Below are 14,788 nucleotides of genomic sequence, written 5' to 3' on the forward strand. Positions count from 1 at the left end.
TTCAGAGCCGAATACTTGAATGACAAGGATAGTACAAACATAGAAAAAACAATCTACATGTAAGGTCAACTTTCCATAAGGGAGTTGAAACCTCACCTTAGTTTATTTACAATTTATAAAACATTGTAAACGTACAATGCAATAAACTGATGTTACATTCAGATTATGGTGAAGGTTTGTGCCTGTTGAAACATTTACAACCGATGCATTTGTTTGCATCTGTCCTAAGTCCAGAGCCTGTTGTTAGTTGGTGTGGTTTATGTCTGGTTATGTAATGTATTTCAGTTGTTTCCTGTAATTAGTTAATACTTCAGTTTCATCATGTACATCTTTTGTATAGTCATTTTATAAAATTTACTGTTTGCAAAAGTATAAATTATTCTAAATAATAGGGATGTTCTGGTAACTAACAGAAAACCCTTGTCGTTTTTGGCACAACTTTTTACATCTTTTGGTCCTCGATGCTGTTCAACTTTGTACTTGTTTCGGCTTTCAAACTTCTGTATCTGGGCGTCACTAGTAGGTCTTGGGTGGACAAAATGCACTTCTGGCGTATTAAAAAATTGTACTTATTGCCTTTTGTTGGCTGTTGTTCGCGTGATTCTTTGTCAAATGTGTTCTCCAATTTATTTATATTGTAGTCCTGTGGTGTTGTGTTGTCATTTTGATGTTATATTTCACATGGCCATAAAAGTGCGAGGTTTGACATGCCAAAAAAACAGGTTCAACCCACCATTGTTCCTTTAAAAATGCCCTGTACCAAGTCAGAAATATGGCCATTCTTATATTATAGTTCGTTTATGAGTGTATTACATTTTAACGTTGTGTCGTTTGTTTTCTCTTATTTTTGAGTGTAAATTCACATTGCGATAAGACGTGTTACGGTACTTGTCTATCCGTTTTTGTGTGTGTTACATTTAAGTGTTATGTCGTTGTTCTCCTCTTATATTTAATGCGTTTCCCTCGGTTATAGTTTGTTACCCTGATTTTGTTCTTTTGTCCATGGATTTATGAGTTTTGAACAGCAGTATACTACTGTTGCCTTTATTTATAAGTGTTTCTTGTTTTTTTTAAGATTAAAGCGTTAGTTTTTCTGTTTTAATTGATCTATCTTAGTTATTTGTTTGGCTCTTTATCATCTGGAAGGCCATACCCTGACCTTTAATGCTTTACTTTTGACAAATTGTGACTTGGATGGAGAGTTGTTTCATCAACACACATACGATTTTAATCTTAAAAAAACCAAGAAACACTTATAAATAAAGGCAACAGTAGTTAAAGGTGTGCAGATATTAATTTTTTTTTGAAGTTATTTGTCAACAAAAATATGAATATATATATATTTTCTTATGCATAAGAAACGTATTGGTTGTCTTGAGTAACCTTCACACATCACCCTCGCTTCTTACATCTTGAGTTAGATAAGAAGGTGATAGTATATAAATAACACATAGCTGAGAGGGTGATAGAGCAGATTGGTACCCCGAGAAAACATTATCAACTGCGGCAAAATTTAATTTATTATACTGAATGTACTATTATTATTGTTTTTTACAGATGATTTTTATTCAAAAGTCTTTTCTATGGTGTCACGTACACAACAAAGTTACGGATATTTGAGGAATCAACAGAACTCAAGCATTGTCTTTCATAACTTGATGTAAATTCAATTCATTATTCTTTAAATTGGAGATTTGTGATTAATCTGGACCAGATGGTGATATTCAAATAAAATTGTCAACCGCTCAGCCATGTGATAGAGTAAATTAACACCCTAGCAGTAGTCAATCAAAATATTGCATTTTAACGTGAAGTATAATAAAAGAGATTTAAACCAGAGTATAGGAAAAAATAAAGGCAAGGGTAGCTAAATCTATATAGTATACCGTTGTTCGAAAGTCCTAATACGATCGAAAGAAAAATATGGGTTATAAACTAAAACCGAGATAAACACATCAACAACAAGATTTAAACAACAAAACAACAGAAAAACATCAACTATAAGAGAAAAACAACAAAACAACAGACACACATTCATTATCAGAGGAAAACAACGAAACAACACAAACACTAAAGAATAAAAAAAAAAACGACAATGTCACACAGGTACATGACATTTTAAGAAAAGTGGTTGAACCTGGTTTTGTTGCTAGCCAAACCTCGCACTTTCATGACAATGTTAAATATAACACTAAAATGACAACATTACAGGACAGGACTACAGTACATGTGCAAATAAATTCAAGAACATCCAGGACAGAGAAAAACACAAATAAAAATACAATAGTACATTTCGACACGTTAATAGTTATCAAAGGTACCAAGCTTATAATTTAATACGCCAAACGTGCGTTTCATGTAAGTTTGACAATATTTGTTCGAGGAGTAATAATTTTAAATCAAAGTTATAAACTATAACGTCTTAAATAAAACGTACAATTGATCAAGTGCTGTCTCTGTGAAGGTTTTTTTTTAGTATAAGTCATTAAATAGCGAAAATAATTCCCATTGTATTATCCAATCACAATCTTGCATTTAAAGGAGGCTCGAGGTATGAATCCATTTTTTTTAAACATGTAAAATAAAGGATTTTTTTCTTCTTAAAACTAACTTTATCATATACTTAATAGAAGAATTAAAAAAAAAAAGAATGTGGTCACCGTTCATTTAGGCTCACAATTTGCCTTCGAAAGAAACATATATTGTTGTTAAGAAAATGTTGAACTATAGAAGAATCAAACGTAGTATGGAAAAAAAATTCTAAATTACAGAAATCGCTTTAAATTTACAATTGTTTGCTTTAAGTACAGCTTATTTGAAGAAAAATAAATGATTAAACAAGAATGTGTCCCCAGTACTAGGATGTATCCTTTTATATGTTTAGTGGACAGTGAAAATGGGGGGAAGGATTTTTAATTTGGCATTAAATTAGAAAATATCATATCATAGGGAACATGTATACTAAGTTTAAAGTTGATTGGACTTCAACTTTATCAAAAACTACCTAACCTGAAGCGCGACTAACGGATGAACGGACGAACGAACGAACGAACGGACGGACGGAAGAACGGAGGCACAGATCAGAACACACAATGCTCATTAATGGGGCATACAAAATATAGCTCACCGATGAGTTAAAAAAGATAAATTAATTTTAATGCAAAGTAATGGCATTTTTCCACCATTTGGAGATTTTTCAATGACATTAACATTTTAAAAATCATCTGGGGCCAAAACTAATGGATTTTCTTACTTGATGTTTGTATCATATCATAACGTTACAACTAATAGTGTAATAAATAAAAACTGTAATGGAAATAAAAAGTGTAATTGATTTGCTGAAATATTAATACCTGGAGCCTCCTTAGCCATGTTAACAGTTATTTAATAATATTTTGTATGTAATTTGTGATGGAGATGTAATAGCTTGGTTCATCGATAACTTATTTTAAAATGACGTTATACATTGTTACTTGGATGGATAATTGTCCCATTGGCACTCATACCACATCTTCATATAATTATCTAATTAAGACGATAATGTATCTTTACAGATGCATACGCAGCGTGTAGCTTTTCTTGAATAACCTTCATCCGTCACACTCGATGCCAACCGATTGAATTAGCTGAGAGATGAAATGACTGATTGTGTCCTATATAATTACATCAAAACCTAAGAAAACCTTTTAAACAGACATATTTAGAAGGGATCTAGTTACGATACTGTTATTCTGTCAATTCATTGAAGATGGCATTTTCTTTGCATCGGTAATAAACACATTCCTTTTTTAACAATGTGTTAACATGATATGATTTCGTATTGTTTTTAAGCTATACTTATTATCAATTATGGACTTCTGACGAAGTCAATACGTTATATATAGATTTGTTCAAATTATATTGACCGAGGACGAAGTCCGAGTGTCAATATAATATAATAGATCCATATTTAACGAATTGACTGAATGAAAGTTCTTAATTTTTATATTACATATGTTAATAATGTATCATGAAAATGACATTCAATGTTCTCTGTGTATTTTTACATTGTATTTTGCATTATAAATAACACGTTTTTGAAAATATCAGTATTCTTTGAACAACTTATAGCTTGTAACGTTAGCGTCTGCATTTAACATAAAATTCTTTATATCTCCTTCAGATAAATTGCAAATTTCTTATCGTCTGCTATGGTACTTCTGCCATGGTTTTTATCTGTAAAGTCATGACGTCATCAATCTAAATTTAGCAACATATCTTTTTTTATATTGACCACCAACATACACATAAATAGAAACAGCGTCAATCTACGTAAAAATAGAAAAAAGGCTTCGGATACGCAAATAACTTAAAAAAACACGTGATCGTCATATCCAATGAAAACAATAGTATGCTATACCATATGTAATATTAAGGAATATATAATAGAACATATAAGAGTGTGTGTAACAAAAAAAGACACATACACACGGTATTGTTACTACACTTACAGACTGGCTGTATCGTATCATACAGATAATTTTACCTCATAGTTTGAACCACGTTCAAAAACTTCAAGATACTGTTGTTCGCTTTCACAGTTAAGTCTTCTTGCAATCCATCTTGTAGGCGTATTGCAACCGTATATCACAAACATATCTGTTGCAGCCCGAAATATTACTGCACAATTTGATGCCCATTTGTTATTATTCTCCCACCTTTGTATTGAGTGTACCTGAAGAAGTTCATATAACATTTTCAAATTGAATATAATGTCAAATGAAAATTGAATTATCATAGAATGTCTCCTTCAAGGAGTAAATATAAAAAGTGACATTTTATAAAGGAAAACTGTCGACAAGATATCGAGTAGTCAACAATGCCCTGTTTGCACTATGTAGTGTATTGTAGTTTTAATTAGTCAGTTAAGCTAGGGTCACACATTCACGATTTTTACTGCCGTCCTTGACAGGACCATTCCCGATAACAATTGATTAAAATTCTGATCAAGATCCTATGAATCGTGGATGGAAATTTGAACTTTCATTAAAATTTGTAAAAAAAAAAATTTTAATCACGACAACAATCAGATATTGTTCAGGAAGCGTCGATATTTAACAGTTTCCAAACGAATTTATCCCGATAATCCCGTTCTAAATCCGCTTCTAATCCGATTTGTATCTTTTGCCAGGTAAAATTCGACCGAGTCTGTCACGACTGCGTCCCGATTCTACCGAATGTAATCCGAAAGAGATCAAATAGTGAAAAGACAGTGAACCGACGCTGAAGGAAGTTATCCGTTCGAAAACTGTCGGCATACTCGGGATGATCAGCTACAGTACAACCTGTGACTTCCTCTTAGTTATGTCCACCCTCTTGCATGGTCAACATCTAATGGTGAACATTTATTGGGGTATTCAATCTTGAGATGTTGGCCATTTATTGGGGTCATAAATCATAGGCAGATTTTTTATCTAATTATGTTACCTGTTAAAATCATTCAGGGTTGAAGTTTTCAGCTGGTATGTTTCATTAAAATTTACCTGTACAGGTAACTTGGGTTTCTTTTAAAATTGACATTTCACCTTTTTTTGAAAATGTAGAATAAAATATTGTTTTAGTCTGTTAATTTATTATTATTTTTTTGTCTTTAATTTTATTTAAATTTTTTATTTTTAATTGTTTTTTTTCATTTTTGTATGTTTTGTTTCTTACTGTTTTGTTTCTTATTCTTTTAATTTCTTCTCAGTAAGAATCTTGAGTAAAAATGGCAAAAAGTCAAAGCTAAAGTTATTGACTAGCATTTGAAATCCACAGACTTTAAATAATTGTTTTTTAAGTAAAAGGTTTATATAAATGTACATGATGTACATTGTATTCAATTGTTTGTTAACATTATTAAATGAGTTATTACTATTAATAATAACTTATAATCATGCAAGTGATATTTTAAATAAAAAAAAATGAAAGTAATTAAACAATTTTGTTTCTTAACAAAATAAGATGATCAATATCAATCCGTTTACAATAGATTTTGATAACATCTAAAATTATTCAGGAAAACTACAAGTACCATTACATGGTTTAGGAAAAAACTAATTTCTTTTTTCTAAATTTTCTTCAAATCTCAAAACAAGAGTTGTGCACAAACAATCGCCGAAAAGACTTATTTTCCAAATGTCCACCTAGTTATCATCAAATTTTGATAAATGTTCATTAAAAATGATAATCATTATGAAAAATGTTCTTATATATCTGAATCAAGTGAATCTTATGAAAAGAAATTATTTAAAGAAATTGTCTTGAAACTTATTAAATATGTTATCTTCAGTTTGGTTAATTTCTTTCAAAATGTTCAGTGTATTATATTGTCGATAGTGCTGGACTGGCATGATACATATTCTTGGTATACATTTACAAAGAATATTTCAATCAACCTAGGCCTTTTAGATAAAGTTAATAATTGCAAGGACTTGAATGAATTAAGACTTGTAAAGTCCTTAATAAAAAATGAATTTTAAGAAAAATCTAAAAATAATAACTTATGATACAAACTGTAAACTTGATTGTGTCAATTAAGGTAGAGAATTTTTGGTCATAATTTAGAAATAGAAAATAGTGGACAATATAAAATTCCTAGAAAGGATAGAATGTGTAAACTGTGCCTCTTGTAGGTCAATGAAGAACACCTATTCCTTGATTGTAAAATTAACAAAACAACTTTGAGATAATCCATTTGAAAATTATTTACCTTCTCATTATAATGTCTCTAACCCAAGAACAAAAAGTAAAAGAAATGCTTAACCTCTAAAACATGGATCATGTTTAAAATATCATATGACAATAAAAATATAATCAAATTTTGCTGTAATGAATATTTCTAATACTTATAAATATGTTATTTAATAAAGAAATAATGAATTGCCAAAATTTTATTTAGCGTAAGTCCTAAAGACAATCTTAATCATATATGTTAAGTTAAGATCTACAAAAATAAACCATTTTGATTTTAGAAAATTAATTTGAGAAACACCTTGTCAATCATGTCAATAGAAAAAGGCAGGCATTGTAAATGTTTGAAGTATATTTGAAAATTAAATTCATTTATTCTTCACTTCCAAAAAATAGACTTTATATAAAAAATAACTTAAATTGATCAAAAATTATTTAAAAGGTAATGTATAATATCAAAACTCACAGTCAGGAGACAATTATCTTTTTATTAAGCTATTTGTTCAACTAGTTTTATTATTTCATTTTATTTTTGAATTTCTTGTCATAATCACAGTTATTGAATTTGAAAACACATACATGTATATTTTACCTGAGACACCTGACCTGTAAGTTATATAATTTTAACACTTCAATGCATTCAAGATTTCCCTTTATCCTTGACTAGTTTTTGAGTAATACCTTGTGTATTAAAAAAGCAACAGGGGGTATGATGATGGACATATAGGGCCACCATGGTGAACATATTTTTTATGGCCACCATTAATAAGATAAAGTCACAGGTAGTACTGTACTGTCGGAACGTAATCCTATCACGGTCCGCTCTATCGCATTGCAAACGGCTTTGTCTGGTCTCAGTCGTATTGTATTCTGTAATTGTCGGGACTCTGACGTGGGTATCATTGACGAATTTAGAATTAAATAACGGGACTATTTCGAAACGGTTTCGGCAAAAACGGTTCGCAATCGACAAGATATGGATGCAATCTGGACTCAATTGGCAGAAAAACAGCAATGAAAAATTTCTCCAGATCATTCCCGTTCCACAGGACACCGTCTCGAATACACAGAACATTGTTAGGAATTCGATCCGATACAGCAGAATCTGTCACGACAAAGGCACGATTGTAATCCGACTAGATACACTCGGCTGGGTTTCCCCGATTGTTACGGGACGCACCTAACTGTCGGGGTGCTTTGCCGAACTATTCGAACCCTTCCCGACCAGTAGGAATCTGTTTCGAACTAAAACGACTGCGTTCAGACAATAATAGGACATTCCAAATAATTGAGGATACTAATCTGACTTTTTCACTTTTCGTGTCGTATCGCTGTCTGATCTCAAACGGGAGCAATAATCGGCAATGTGTAAACCCCGCATTATATCTTTAAACTATTTGAAAAGTTAACAAACAATATTTGATAAGCATTAAGATGTGTTCCTGTAGTGAGCGCTGCAATAATTATCAAAGGTACCAGGATTATAATTTAGCAAGCCATTGTTCCATCACTGTCTATTCTACAACTAGTATACTTGGTACAATCAAAAACTTGGTAATACATTGTTCAAATGAAGCTTTTGAAAACCGTGTTGTTACTTACTTTTGTAGTGTCAAACAAATGTTAGAAGTACCTGATAGATACCATGATATTTTGATGATTTCGAATCCTTCAAAAGTTTTGAAGTTTCTATCCTATATACAACGTTGCATCATAATCTCATTATTAAAAAAATAAGACATCTAATTAAATGAGCAGTTACAAAGTCAAAAAGAAAAGATTTTTCCTAACTTTGATGTCGTTGTTTATGTACAACAAACAAAAAAAGAACTATGTTAATTGGACCCGCTTTGATTTTTTGGAATTTTTGGTCCTCAATGATCTCCAATTTTCTACTTGTTTGGCTTTACAACTATTTTAATTTGAGCGTCACTGATGAGTCTTAAGAAGACGAAATGCGCTTCTGGCGTTTTAATTATAATCCGGCTAACTATTAGACACGATAACAACATAACATTCAATTTGGGAGATTCTGTATATCGTCAGTTAATCAGAATAACAATGGAAGCTAACTGTGCATCACTTACTGAAGACCTTTAGAAACAGCCCTGATACAAAAAGTATACTAAGTCTTATCAATATCCGGATTATTTATAGGCTTTCTTTAGTTACGTCTTTATTATGTACCCTTAATATATTTGTCCTGCTAAAATGACTTAAAGTAAACATTATTCTAATATTGACACTGCCCTTTCTTTTATCTTAACATACATGCATTTATATCTTTAATTGGAAGTTTGATATTAACATTTACGATACAAGAGATGATTATTTTATTTCTTACTGTCAATTATCCTTTTTAGATAGTGTAGTTACCTTTTCACTAACTTCATTGTGTTTGGTTTTTATATATCTCAACTAGTTCGACTCGCTCGTGTATGAAAAAGCGTATTTGATTTTAAAGAAATAAGTTGCTGTTTTACGAAAAAAAATGTTACTTTTTCGAAACAAACACTTTCCAAATATTTACTTAATGTTATCATCAGTTCAATGATAGCATTCGTAAGTATTAACTTACTTGCATACGGGTTATACTCATTGTATAGTTTGAGATTCTATTAAACTAAACGCCTAATTGGAGGGATTGTGTTTAACTTGTATAAAATAGAGACACAATCTTTCAATCAGTTTTATTGAGGTCTTGAGCTGGCATGTCATGAAATACAAATAGTCCCCTTTGGTATTTTGCTTAGTTCTTCTGTTACCTGTTACTTATTACAAATGTATGTTATCGGACTCGGACAGAGTTTCAATGTGCATATTGCTGTGTGTTTGCTAAATTGGCTAGAGATATAAAACATTTTAACCCTGTCGCATTTTTGCGCCTGTCCCATTGAAACCTCTAGCCATATTATGTGTTTTAAATTTTAGTTCATGTATTTGTTTTATAGTTTAGTGGGATGTCCATTTTCTCTGAAATAAAACAAATTTATGTTTATGGGTTAGCTGAAGCCCGCTTCGGGTGCAGGATTTTTTTTGCTGTATTGAAGACCATTTGGTGGCATTTAGCTATATTGTTTGCTGTGAGGCGGGTATTGTCTCTTTGACACATTTCCGGTTTCCATTCTCAACTATTTCATCAGTACGAATGTAGTTTTTTAACATTTGGTTCACACTGAATATAGAAAATTTCTAAACAATTCAATATGTTATTAAACACAAGGTTGACAAAAAGGGTAATGCCTTGATAATAATTTTGTTCATGGCATTGTATATTCAGTTATTATTGCATACCTCAATAGGTTTAGTCTTGTGTCGAAACAGGACAAATTCGCCTTTTTCGTGCGTTGCAAAGTATCTAATAAGCAGGAGAAAAATAAGAAGAAAAACATAATAACAATAAAATATACGAGCAAACGTGATGACATTCAGTTAAACAATATTTAAAAGTCTTGCAAAAAGGTTATCAATTCTATAATATGATTGTATTATGTGTATTCCACCGTACATGTACTTTACTTTGTGTTTAACAAAAAGAAGAAAACAATAGGGTTATTCAGAATCATTAATAAAAAAATATTTTACAAAAACAAAAAAATCTTTAACCAACACTTGTAACCAGTAAAAATATCATTTATTATGGGATAGGTTGAGCCTCCTATCTTGACATAAACATTCTTCTTAGGGATGCTCTTCAGTGAAAGTAAAAAAAAAGATATTAAATTGTTTACAATAAGTCATAATAGCATTAGTCAGGGAACAAAATCAGCTGACAAATATTGATAGGTTAAAAAGAGCTCTTTTGTCATGCTATTCATTTTAAAGGCGGGATGAGGATGACTAGAACTCTTACCATATCTTTATATTGGTATTATTTGGGTCTCGTATCAAAGGAAAAGTAATCTACAATCTGCTCAAAGTTTGGTAAATGACATTTAAAGTGGGTGTTAAAGGGCACAATATTTACCCTACATCGTAGAAAACAAAACCAAAGACTCCGAACATTGGAAAAAATGTGCCGAACTTGACCTACATGTAAGTATATTTTTAAACATAAGCAATAGTAAAGTTCTATGAACTCGTTATACTGTAGTAAACGTTATTTGCTATACACTTAATGTTAGAGACAGATTGAATTGGAAAGCAGAATAGCTAAATATAAAAAACTCTTAATGACACTTTCTATCGACCAAATTAGTGATCCTTAAAATTGAAAATGTATGTATAAAGTATTCACACATACGTGGTGTGAAAAAAAATATGTTGCATTCAAGATTATTAATCATCGGTTAAAGCAGTGAATCACACAGTAGCTATATCGGACAGCAAAACATATGCAATGTTATTGAACTCAAGCGGTTGATATACAATCATCTTCCTACACCGTTATATTAATGGCTTTCGACTGTTTTCTTCTCTTTGGTTAGGTTGTTGTCTCTCTGACATTCCCCATTACCATTTTCATTTTTTGTTTGTACTGTTAAGCTTTGTCAATTACTTAAGATGTTTGATGCAAATATTATGATTTTGTAGTGTAATGCGTATACGTTAAATACTCACCTTCCATCAAATGTTCTGATATGTGGATCATTGTATGAATAACAGTAACTATAAGGTCTCACTTCCTTGAATACATGAATCTTGAAAATGAAAATTCATGGACCTTAAAATGTGTCATTATATTTTTTTTAAACTGTAGCAAGTCCGGAATATATCAGTTTTTTTTCTAATTGGTCGATTTCTATACGATTTATTTTTGCCATTTCGAAAGGAATTTCCGTTTATAATTTGTCTAGAAGTTAGATGTTTATGGTATTTTATTTTGATAATCAACTTTCATTTTGATATGAAAAAAAGTTATATATTGAGTTTATACAAAACTACTGAATTCCAAAAAGGTAAAGTCTCCAATATCCGAGACCTGCAAATGCTTTATCAACCAACGGAAAATCCGTGAAATTAATAATTTTCTAATATACATCACGTTTGCACTTTACTCGATACTTAAGGATGTAAATGAGGTGAGGTTAGGTAAAAATTAAGAAATTTAGAAATTAAAATTGATACTATAAGCTGGTAGAGCTTCAATTAAGGATAAAGATAAGCTAAAAATATTGATAGGTCATGGGCCTCCTTTTCGTGATATTTGAGATTTAAAATATGGCGGGAAAAGGCTGACTCGGACTTTTACCTTATATTTGCATTAGTATTATTTGAGTCTCAAAACCAAAGAAAGAAAATCAAGAATCTTCTAAAATTTTGGTAAGTGACCTTTCATGAGCTATTAAGTCTGATATGAAAAAATAAATGGGTGTTATAGGGCAAAATTTTTTACATTGTGTTGTATGGAAAAACACCAAGGAGTCCGAACATTTGATTCGAATTCCAAAACCTCACCTAAGTACATCCTTAATAAAAAAAAAAAAAAAAAAAAAAAATAAGACAGGTATACAAATTTACCAGTTCTAAGTAATTTTCAAGCTAAAAACAGGTTATACAGTTTTTTCAAATAAAATCAATTACCGTACTTATATGATATTTCTTAAAGCGAGAAGCACAGTACAGGAAGCTAGCGATGTCGTACAGTGTTTTAAAAAACTATATGAAACCGTATTACGAGAAATATTCAAATATTCCTAACAAATTTAATTGAGTGAAATAAACGATACCCCACAAATGCAGTGTTTCTTCAATTGCTAGACAAATCTAACCCTTGTTAATATACTTGGCCTGTTTCACACCTAACTATTGTATAATACGCGTTACTATTTATCATCGGTAAAAACTATCATCGATATCTGTGTGCTAGAGAAAAAATATTCCTAAGATTCGTTTAATTTTAAAGAATAACTTACATATACTTCCGGCAGCTGATAATTCTGCCATAATGAATCTATACTTGACTTAGCAATCAGTTTCGCCGAACATTTATAGCTTGATCGTAATGCTTGATCACTAAGTGTTTGCAATTTGAAACTGTGATAAGTTTCCCATTTAGTCCCATCAAATACAAGGCGACATGTACTTTTGGACATCTTTATTTCCTCATCTGATAAACTTTCATTACAGTTAGCTGGTCTGCTTTGGAACTGATCCTTCAAACTAAAAAGTTCAATTTGTATTTCACATAAGGTACGACCCTGTACATTTACACAGGCCACTGGAACAGTAGATGTTATGTTGATAGTCACTTCACTCCCGCTTTTTACTGTAAAAGTTGTTTTCTGTAACTGCATAAGAAGCCAAATGATATAAAAGAACACAAAACTATTAGGTAAATAAAAACTAGTAACTTCTCAGTGATAAGGTACTTCATAATTATAATAATAAGAAGAGGAAGTACCATTGTAATTTAAACAACTCCCCACCAGAACGTTTATGTCTTAATGTCATTAACCTCACATGTGTTTGACCATTTCGTATGGTCGCTTTTACTTAAGTTGCTGATTTACTGAACAACAGTTTACAGCCAAACACACAATTGAACAATAACTAACTTATTGTTAGCTTTTTAAATAAAATCTCCCCAAAAAATCGTATACACAAACAAATATTTCTTTTAAAAATGTGTTTGTATAATTATTCTGTCACAATTAATTAATTAACTTGTAATATGTTTTAGTAAAATTCTACATGTGTAATAATCAATGATAGCTTTCATTGTGAATTAGAGAAATCTGTAAATGCTTGCTTATCGGGATGTGCCAAAACTACATTTATTACAACTATCGTAGCGGCCAATCTTGTTCTCCAAATTTTTACCTTTGCTCCAGCGTAGAATGCGTCGCTGCTGTTATATGGTGTAGGTACACTGACTGAGTTTTGTCTTGCCCTCATTTTACACATCACCTATTCAATAAACAGGCAACACTTATGTTTGTAGACTGCCAGCCCGTTATGATTTGAAATTTGATTATGGACTTTCCAAATTTGAGGATCGTTATGACATATTGAAAAAAAAAACTTGTATCTCAATCATTATGGTAATTACAGAAAAATTTATTTTGTTATATAAATATGTTACTTTATTTAAATCGTCAATTTTAATTATAGAACGATAATAGTTAGAAAAGTAAAAGTAATCATGGTAATAAATATCCAATTGAAGTAAAATAACAAAATATATATCGAGTAAATATAATAGCTTACCCGAAATCCCAAGACATTTGGTCCATTTGGATTTGACTTCCAGTCCTTCCGAAAAAGAACACCGTCGGTAGTGAGATTGTTGTATGGAAGTTTGTTCTTCGTTACAATTTTATGATTGTTTATGTACCAGGTTATGTCGAACACGTATCGATGATATTTTGATGGCATTGTGGCTTTACATCGAAAAGCTAATTATCTATATTCAGATGCACTATCGAACGTAGGTATGAATGGTTCCACTTTCGGTAAAACGCTGAATGATATAGACAAGGCTGAAAGAAATAAACCATTTTAAGCAGATAAACCGTATCTTTAAATTTTGAAGTTTACCTTCGCACAAGTATTATACAGTATGACAGAAATAGGTCATACATAAAAAAAAAAAAAAAAGAAATTATATTCCCTCTTGAACATGTTGAAGACGGGTTTAAATGTCTTTATGATTACTAATTTATAATAGCATCTACATATATTTAGTTTTCTATTATTTTTTTTTGAAGAATTTATTTGTATAGTATTTAAATGAAGTTCCTCGTGGCAATGTTTCTGTTACATTTTTTTATAATCTTAAATTGTAAATCTTTATGTTTTACTTACAGCAAGTTGAAACATTAGGAAATAGTCCCGGGCTGTATACATGTATTTTAGTATTAGGAAGTTACGGGTAATACAAATCTAATTCATTAGAGTTAGTTCAATTTAAGAGACGATTTTAGTATTTCAGGATTTAGATTATGCCATTTTTTTTATAATTTTCATCAAAATATTTATTGAATTTATCAACTTACAGATATTTTCAAATTCGAATAATCAACTATGATGGAAGAAAAGAGGATGCAGAAGATACCAATGGAGCAGGCAAGCTCGTGTACTAACAACGAACGTCATGGCAACTTAACAATATATCATAAAGGGACATAAGTAGTTC

General features: G+C 30.9%; 1 protein-coding gene across 1 annotated transcript in view; it reads right to left on the reverse strand.

The window, feature by feature from the left end:
* The window catches only part of LOC143076884 (von Willebrand factor D and EGF domain-containing protein-like), a 38,094-nt gene that overhangs the window by 17,893 nt on the left and 5,413 nt on the right, over window positions 1-14,788 (reverse strand). The window contains exons 5-10 of the mRNA XM_076252771.1: window positions 13,861-14,132; window positions 13,474-13,560; window positions 12,567-12,941; window positions 11,272-11,351; window positions 10,006-10,069; window positions 4,526-4,714 (exon numbers count right to left, since the gene is read on the reverse strand). Coding sequence (XP_076108886.1) covers window positions 4,526-4,714; window positions 10,006-10,069; window positions 11,272-11,351; window positions 12,567-12,941; window positions 13,474-13,560; window positions 13,861-14,028 — 963 coding nt within the window. The 5' untranslated portion in view covers window positions 14,029-14,132. The remainder of the gene's footprint in view (window positions 1-4,525; window positions 4,715-10,005; window positions 10,070-11,271; window positions 11,352-12,566; window positions 12,942-13,473; window positions 13,561-13,860; window positions 14,133-14,788) is intronic.

Source organism: Mytilus galloprovincialis, chromosome 5 (assembly GCF_965363235.1).
Source record: "Mytilus galloprovincialis chromosome 5, xbMytGall1.hap1.1, whole genome shotgun sequence".
Classification (NCBI taxonomy): Eukaryota; Metazoa; Mollusca; class Bivalvia; order Mytilida; family Mytilidae; genus Mytilus; species Mytilus galloprovincialis.